Source organism: Pinus tabuliformis, chromosome 8 (assembly GCF_031772625.1).
Source record: "Pinus tabuliformis cultivar Carrire ecotype Pingquan chromosome 8, CPIR1, whole genome shotgun sequence".
NCBI classification, from domain to species: Eukaryota; Viridiplantae; Streptophyta; class Pinopsida; order Pinales; family Pinaceae; genus Pinus; species Pinus tabuliformis.
Genome location: NC_142294.1, coordinates 1824061895 through 1824071390, shown reverse-complemented (window position 1 = coordinate 1824071390; position 9496 = coordinate 1824061895). Strand labels below are relative to the sequence as shown.

The following is a 9496-nucleotide window of genomic DNA, read 5'->3' as shown; positions in this document are numbered from 1 at the left end:
AAGTTAAATATGTACTCAAATATTTGAAGTTGGGGAATAACACATACTCAACACCTTTGAAAGCATTATAATTAAAGAAACAGCTCTTTATAGATAAAATTTCTTTTATATGATCTCTACTAAAAAATTTTGCTTAATTCATTATCAATCATAAAAACTTGAATACAATAATATACTAAATTCTTTGAAAATATTATAATTTTAAGAAAAAGCTCTTCATAGATCGATTTCGAAAATAACATATACTCAAGGTCTTTGAAAATATTATAACTTTAGGAAGAAGCTCTTCATAGATATTCTGCTTTACAGAGAGATAGCTATGACGATTACAAACTGTATAACGGTGTATATATTATTGTGGCTCATCTTTGCTGAAGAAGTTGGCACTAAATAATTAAAAAACAATAGCAGAACAGATAAATTTATTGAAATTCAATAATGCAGACTGAAGTTTTCTGTCGTGGCTAGAATATGCACGGGGATATTAGAGAGTCTGTTGAAATCGATGCGATAAGTCTCAGAATGCAGCATAATATACTTTGAGCAACTCGTGTTGCAGGTTTGAAGGTTTATAGAGAAAGGGCAGGTATTTATTAGAGGGTCTGTTTAGAATTATATGTAAGAGAATGCATGACTTGTACCTGAGTTCTGAGAGAAACGATATAATCAGCTGCCTCTCTTAATAAAGAAGAGTTGTTCATGGATTCTCCACCAGGAATCAGTTTCTTGAGCTGCCTTGTCCTCTCATTCAATGCAATTTTATAAGCAGAAGGCCTCACAGGGATATTAACTGCATTTTTTCTATGAATAATCCTCTGAATTATATTCCTGGTCATGATCATGGGTGCCTTCATGTATTTTTTCATTCTGCCAGTCAGCCCATGAAAACCCTCATGCTGCTTGAACTTAAGCTGATGTTGAGAGTAATATGCATTCCCCATAATCTCCTTCACAAGGCGCTTGTCTGTCTTTAATAGTGAAATATGTTTTTTTATAAGAGCTCGGCTCCAAGCAGTCCCGTGAGATGTCAAGGCCAGAGATAGGTCTGCTGCAAGCTTGATTCTTCTCGTCTGGTTCATTAAATTCAACTTTCCCCGCTTATCTCTGCCCAGGCCATTGATTTTACGAAGGGCTGATAGCAGCCTTCTCCTGTATATCCCTCTCAAAGAACTTGTCATGAATCCTGAGATACTCATTGTATATCTAATAGAAAAAGAAAACACAGAAAGGATGCTATATTATTGCGAGGTAATAATTTTTGGGTGTGCTCTTTCCATAAAAAAAATTTACAATTTGCTCAAGATCTGCAACAGCGCATACCATAATAGTTAAAGCCAACGAAAATATATATACCAGAATTCGTACATGAAGTCAGGAAGGATATATATAGAAACCCCCCTCTCCCCGAAAAAAATGGGACTGCTTATGATTTTACCTGATGATATCCGAGGATCGATGCTTATGATAAATATTGGAAATCAAGAATGAAGATTACTGATCAGCTGCGTAAACCCTAGAAATTCTGCAATTTTTTCTTCGCAATGCTTTGGATGCCCCGCACTGCGAGCATGAATGATCGTCAAACAATCACAGTGAGGAAACTATGAGGGAAATAAGGGAATAGTATGTGTAAACCCTAGAAATTCTCCAATTTTTTCTTGGAAATGCTTTGGATGCCCGCACTGCGGGCATGAATGATCGTCAAGCAATCACAGCGAGGAAACTATGAGGGAAATAAGAGAATAATATTAAAAGCAATAGTATAAAATAGGAAAAAGTGAAAAATCAATGTTGGTGAAGTGGTGGGTGGACCCTTCTGGTTTGAGAGACAAGCCACATGCTTGCACATGCAAGCACGATCCACAATACCAATATCTCTACATCAACTCTTCTTTACGTTCTTATTATTAATGTTATTTATCACGCTCCCACCTTTAACATCAAGGACCACAATCTCAACATCAGCTCATCTTTTCCTGGTTATAATTGCTAAAGTTATCCATCATGTTTTCACATTGAGGACTTCAACACCTATAGAGATTGTATGGAGCTTTCTGATCAGTTGAAGAATCAAGGAAGTGATGGAGAGTTGATTTGGACCGGACATAGAAATTGTGATGCCCATTGGTCACTTGAAGAATCAAACGAGTGGTGGGCATAGAAATTGTGATGCCCATTGGATTGTTAATATTTTTATTTTTAGTGGTATCTATATTTATGAGTCACGAGGTACTTGCATCTGGTCACTTGCACTTAGCTTCGTTGTACAGAGAAGTATTTATACTTGGGTATCAGTATAAATGGAATTTATTGAGATAAGAAATAGTTTTATGTAATATGTCTGAATTGGGCATAGAAATTGTGTTGGCCATTGGATTATTAATATTTTATTTATGGTGGCATTTATATTATGAGTCATTAGGTACTTGCAAGTGAAATTGTGATGGCCGTTGGATTATTAATATTTTATTTTTGGTGGCATTTATATTTATGAATCATTTGCATTTGGCTTCATTATAAGGATAAATATTTATATCTAGTATAAATATAAATCGAATAAATTGAAATATATATATAATTTAAAAATATAATTTGATTAAATTAATTATAAATTAATAATAAAAAAATTAAACAATATATTTATAATTTGATATAATTATATTTATGAATAAAATATTAATATTTGTGAACAAGTTATATTATTACATATTTAAATTTTATTTTATTAAAAAAAATATTAAAATCTAATTTTTTTTTACTAATTTTTAATTGTTATAATAATATAAATTTAATTTTAATTTAATTATAATTAATTTTTGTAATTTATTATTAAATCTAGATTTATTTGGTTTAAATATTTATATCATAAAAAGAATTATTATTATCACATTATAAGAATTAACTCTATATATAGTCTAACTTATTCTAATTTTTTATTATAAAATAATTTAATAAAAATATAAATTATAAATTAACTTTATAATTTTAAATTATTCAATCTAGGTTATTCATAATTTTAAATTTTGGGAAAAAATTAATATTATTCACAATTTTAAATCTTAAAATATTTCCCTGATCCATTCACATTATCATAATGAATAATGTTGAATAATAAAATTACATTAAATTAAAGCTTATTATAATTTGTAATTTTAAATAACGAATTATTTTTATTTTTAATCTTTTTCAACATCTATGATTTGTTATTAATATTATGCTTATTATAATTTATTTTTAAAAAAAATTGGAGGTCCTGTCCTCATCCCCCACATCCACAAGCTTTTCAATCAAGCACTCAAGCAAGGGTTCCCTAAACCTTGGATTGAGAACCTCATTATCCCTATTTTTAAAAGTGGGGATATAAATAACCCCTCTAATTATTGGACAATTATGATCAGCCCTCTCTTAGCCAAGTTATATGGTAGTATTTTGGAAAAGAAGTTAAGCATATGGCTTCAAAGTGAAGGTAAGAGGGCTAAAGGCCAAGCAGGTTTTAGAAGGCATCACTCAACAACAAACCACATCGTTACGCTTAGGATCATTGTGGAGGAATGTCGTAATGATAAATCCAATTTATTTTGTTGCTTTGTGGATTTTAGAAAAGCTTTCGATACGGCTCCTAGATACAAACTTTGGAATAGATTAGAAGAGCTAAAGGTTCCTCTTGAGTTGAGAGCTGCTGCTATAAGGTTATACGAGAATGTAATTGCCAAACTAAAGAGCAATGAGGGGTGGTCGAAAGATATTAAGTGTAACATCGGAGTTAAACAAGGTTGCCCCCTCTCCCCTACCCTATTTGGCATTTACATCGATAAGCTCAAAGGCTATTTAGAGGAAGCAGGATGTTATGGCACAATCTTAGCTGGGATAGTCGTCATCATTCTTCTCTATGCTGATGATATTTTTCTTTTGGCAAGGTGCCCATCTGATCTTGATAAGAAACTCAGGCTTCTTAAGGATTTCTGCTCTACCATGGGTATGACTATTAACACTGACAAAACAAAAGTCATGATTATCAAATCCAAGAAGGACACTTACGCTAATTTTATGTATGACAATAATAACTTGGAGGAAGTGTATTCTTACAAGTACCTAGAAATTGATATTCATCACAAGCTCAACTGGAACCATAGCATTGAGAAAAGGATTAATGGGGGTGGAAAGCTTATTTTGGTCTTGAGAATAATTGTAAAACAACAAACCTTGTAATGTGAGATAAAGAGAAGTTCCTCTTTGAAACTTTAGTCATTCTTGTTATCTTATATGGCTGTGAGGTTTGGGTTGCAACATCTCCAAAGAATCATGGAGAAAGATTGAGCAAATCCAGAAGCGTTTTATAACTTATAACCTGAAAATTAAAAGTAATACACCCTATCTTATTCTCCTTATAGAAGCAAGTATTTCCCCTATTGAGAGCCTAGCTATGATTTGGTTTCTTCTGTACAAGCACAAACTCAATAACATAGACGATCATAGACTTCCTAAGCTAGCTTTAAATTCTAGCCAAAACCACCTAAGGCTCAATCGGGGGTGGCATAAAGACACAAGGGCCTGGTTAAACTATTGGGAGATCAATGAGAATGATGCATTGCAAAACATAAATAACATTAAAGATATTGTTACTTGTAAGTTCAAAGAAAAAATGTGGAGTGAGAAAGATTTAGTGGCTAAAAGAAAATTAAGTTATTATAAGAATGTCATCAACCCCACCCTAGAAGATCAAAAGTATCTCTCTATTTTAACTAGCTCAAAGAAGAAAATTAATATAGCAAAGATTAGAACGAATTCTCATGAGCTCCATACTGAAACAGGTCGTTGGGCAGTTCCTAAAATGCCATGGATGGAAAGGATCTGTCATATATGTGAGAATAGGAACATCGAGGATGAAAACCACTTCCTCTTAGAGTGCCCTGCATACAACCACATTAGATATCAGTTTCATAATCCTTATTACAATACTGACCTTCCTAGCCTTTTACAATGTCAAAATTATAGGGAGCTCGGGAGGCTTCTCTCCAAGCTTTTTGAGCATAGGAATAAAATCTTAAATCAAAATAAATAATTTGTTTCTTTAGGTCCGATAGACCAATAGTTGGTCTCAACGGACGTTAACCATCATCATCATCATCATCAACAAATTATGTTTATTTTTAACCTTTTTCAAAACATATGATTTGTTATTAAATAGAAAAAGTGATTTACAATTTAGGTCTAATAAGGAAAATAAATAAACAAATAATTAATTAAAAAAATAGGTCATAACAATTTAAGATTAATAGATATTTATATTTATTTTTAAGAAAAACCATTTTTTATGTTAAAAGAATATGATAAAATTATATGTGAATAAAATGTAAAGCTAAAGTTAATAAGCCCCAAGGGTTAGCTTAGTTGGTCAAAATTAGTGCCTTGCCATCTGTCCAATCTCCCCAAAGCCCTTGGGGTCAGGCCTTGCTAGTGGGTGGCGGGGGTAGACTTTTGCCACCCGTTGACTAGGTATACGTCAACCACAACCAAAAAGAAATGTAAAATTAATAAATAAATCTTATATAAATAAATCACATTATATTGAAATTCAACTTAATATTATTAAAAAAAATTACTAAAAATTCAACTTAATAATATTAATTTTTTAGATAATAAAAAAAATCAAATTACTAAAAATAATATCATATTAAATCTTCCATAAAAACTGCAATACAACAACTACTATACACCTCTAAAATCCCTTAAAATATAAATACAGTGAATTCATTACCTCCCCATACAATAAATTTAAAAAAAAAACTTTTACTATTAGGTAGAATAAATATATTCTCAACATTCTTGAGAATTTTACAACTTAAGAACAAGTGGTGTGGTTTATCTTTAGTTCGTTCTAATATACTTGAAATACTTTGTTAAACCTTAAATTCAAGATTTTCTCTTTAATATACATAGCTGCTAATAAATCATAAATCAAAAAAATTTTCAATCTAAAAAACATGTTTGCACATGTTTATAAGACAAATAGAATTAACTAATTTATTTTTTACATGTGAAAATTTCTAACTCAATTTATATTAAATAAAAAAAATCATAAAATACTAATAATGGGTTTATTGCATAATTATATCTAAGATCTTTAAATAAAATGTAAAATGTGTAAATTACATTTACATAATATATTGTCAAAAATTAATCTTTCATAATTTTAAATTTAAATTTAAATATAATATACATGTAATAAATTTAACTTAGTTTAAAAATTTAAATTTATTTTACATTTTTATTATTCATTAACTCATGTATAAAATTTTTATCTTAATCTTTAAATTCTAAATTATATCTGTACAAATTCATTTAAATATAAAATTTTTCCCTATAATAATCTCTCTCAAACATTTCTAAAAATATACTAAAATATTATATTAATTAATCATAATTCAATTATACCTCTCCCATAACTCTAATAATTAACACAACTGTTATCCACACCTCCCATAAGAATCTCTCACTTTAATAATCTCTTCAACTCTTTTATTTTATTTTGCTTTATTTTTCAAATATACCAAAATATTGAATTAATTATTCTATCATCCAATTAAATGATAAACTACCTAAGCCCCACCCTATAGCTTCAGAGCTAAACCAACTGTTTTCCACACCTCCCATGTAGTGGGCTGAGTCAAATCATATTCTCCATTTTCTCACCTAATTTCAATATATTTTTCTTGTATTTAGCACCCTCACCATAAAAGTATTATTAAAGGGGACCCAGCAACCGACCTACATGTCACTTTTAATCATTCATTGTCTTGGTAGACTTTTTAATATAAAGCGATACCCCTCTCTTTTATCCTGATTCCAGGAGATGATAATGAACAGTAGCCAGCCCATGTGTTTATATGGGGATCTTATTATTTAAATAATCTTTATAGGACTCCTTGTCTTCATCACATTTTAATATAAGGCAATGGTCTTCTCTCATATCATATTCATAGAATATGATAATGATGAGCACTACCAAGTCCATCTATTCATATCATATAATAATGATGAGAACCACGAGGGCAAGCCCATGTGGTAAAATGGGATTCATTCTTTATTTAAAAAAACTCCATTGTCTTCATCACATTTTAATGTAAAGCGATGGCGTTCTCTTAATCATCGAATATCATAAACGCTAGCATTACCAAGGCCATGTGTTCATAAAATATGATCATTGTTAAAAACAGGTTGACAAATATATTTTTAAAAATCAAAATATTTTATTTTTGATATTTTTTTCACAAAGTTAAATAATTATTAACCTATATGAAGTTTAAAGTATAATGCATAAAATAATAAAAACATTATTATTTCATTATTATAATTTTTTTAAGTGTTTTTTATATAAATATTTTGGAATTCATATTTATGATAAGTTTAATTGAAATTATAGTAAGGATAAATGATAAGTTTAATTGAAATTATAGTAAGGATAAATGGATATATACAGGGAAATTTTATTATAGGTTTGGAAATAATTGTAAGTGAGTAAATTTTTAGATATGTCATTTTTTTTAGAATTTCATCATTTTTATTATTTTATATGAATATGAGGTTTAGAGTTCTAGTGTGTCCAAAATGTGTCCAAAAATATATGGTGGAAGATAGAATAGATTTAAAATTAGTTATTAATTAACAATCTCAAAATTATCGAAGAAACTTCCTATCTTATCCTTGCTATATATTGAAGCAATCGTGCCCCCATTGAAAACATGGCTATGGTTAGGTATCTATTGTATAAAATTAATTTAAACAACATGGAAGTGAAGAGATTTCATACAATTGCTTCTAACTCTAGCCAAAACCTCCACCTTTGTTTCAAGAGGGGATGACATAAGGATGCTCATCTTGGCTAGACCATTGGGGGATAAAGGAGGAGATCATTTTGCAGAATAGCCATAATATTAAGAATATTATTATTTCAGATTTTAAGGTCAAAGTGTGGGGTGATAAAGAGTTAAAGGGAAAAAACTAAGATATTATAAGGAAGTCCCCAACCCCAATCTAGAAAATCAAAAGTATCTCTCTTTAATGATTAGTGTTAAGAAGAAAATGAACATTGATAAAACAAGAACAACATTTCACAAGTTTCATAGAGAAACTAGGCATTGGTCAATTCCCAAAATACCATGTCATGAAGGAGTTTGTCAAAAATTTGTAACAATTAGAGAGGTAAAGATGAAAATAATCTCTCTTAAATTGTTCATCTTATACTCACATTCTATATAATTTTCAAAATATTTGTCACATTACAATTTTTCTTGACTTTTAAAATCAATAAAACTATGGAAACTTTGGAGTACTTCTCTTAATATCTTTAAAAAAAAAATGCTAAAAATTTCAAAGAAATCTCTTACCTTTTTAAGGCCCAATAAACCATCTTAGTTTTAAAAAAAAATTAATTATCATCAATATGAATTTTAAATTTTATTACTCTAAATTTCAAAACACAATCAAGCTAATAAAATTTGATCATTATTATTTCATAATGGTTTTAGTAGTTTCGATTTTCGAAAATAATATAATGAACCAAAAAAATTAAATTATATCTATATATATATATATATATATATATGTATATGTATATGTATATGTATATGTATATGTATGTATATGTATATATATATGTGTATGTGTATGTGTATGTGTATGTGTATGTGTATGTGTATGTATATATATATATATATATATATATATATATATATATATATATATATATATATATATAGATATATATATCAGTCAAAGTTCAATCATTATATTAATATCAAAGTGCAAAGTACAAAATTCATCTCAGCATGCCCTTTCTCTTAGTTCGACTAGACTTGTTGAGATTGGGGCCTCGAGGATAACATGAGCTACCAACTTCACACATTATTTTCTGGCAACCTAGGAGCCATGAAAGACATACTATAAACAAAAAGAGAAACATAACAAAAGCATCATATTAGGGGGGGGGGGGGGGGGGGGGGGATTACATGAGGAGTTGTGAAATATCCAACATATTCATGCATATGAATATCAACATGCTCCACCCTCGCTTCCAAACTGCGAAGGTGGTCATTGGTGCACCTTTGATGGCATCATAGATTATTCAATTGTTCCATGATTTCACTTTGGCCAAATTGAATGCCATTGATGAAAACTACGAGCTCCAAGGAAAATTTTAAGGATGGAAAATTTTCTTGAAGTTTAAAACATTGGCGAATCTCACTAATCCCTAATATTCAAATTATAAATGTTTATTGATATATTTGTAAAATTAATCAAATTTATAATTATTTTATATATAGTCTCTATATAATGTTGGCGATTTTTAAGGTAAAATAATTTTATATTCTAAAATTTGGGCGAATCGTCTTTTAAAAAATTGGAAATTGGCGAATCTTTTTTGTGGAAAAATCATGGAAAATTAGCCCACTGGGCGAACATTAGCCCCTAATATTTTCCATGACGAGCTCATTAC

The 9496-nt window shown here is 29.5% G+C and overlaps 1 protein-coding gene across 2 annotated transcripts; it reads right to left on the bottom strand.

The window, feature by feature from the left end:
- Positions 1-233: 233 nt before the first annotated feature.
- Positions 234-1733, bottom strand: LOC149243561 (transcription factor IBH1-like 1). 2 transcript variants are annotated; one of them, XM_089367832.1, is made up of 2 exons: positions 1436-1733; positions 234-1304 (listed from the first exon to the last, which is right to left on the bottom strand). In XM_089367832.1, exon 2 carries the CDS (start codon positions 1194-1196, stop codon positions 594-596), a length of 603 nt encoding a protein of 200 aa, XP_089223958.1. In that variant the 5' UTR covers positions 1197-1304; positions 1436-1733; the 3' UTR covers positions 234-593. The 2 variants fall into 2 exon arrangements, with proteins under 2 accessions (XP_089223958.1, XP_089223957.1); XM_089367831.1 differs by having other exon boundaries at positions 236-1203; positions 1436-1732.
- Positions 1734-9496: the final 7763 nt, after the last annotated feature.

Coding starts and splice junctions, on each gene's coding strand:
- LOC149243561 (XM_089367832.1), bottom strand. CDS start 1,196: ATGAGTATCTCAGGATTCATGACAAGTTCTTTGAGAGGGATATACAGG.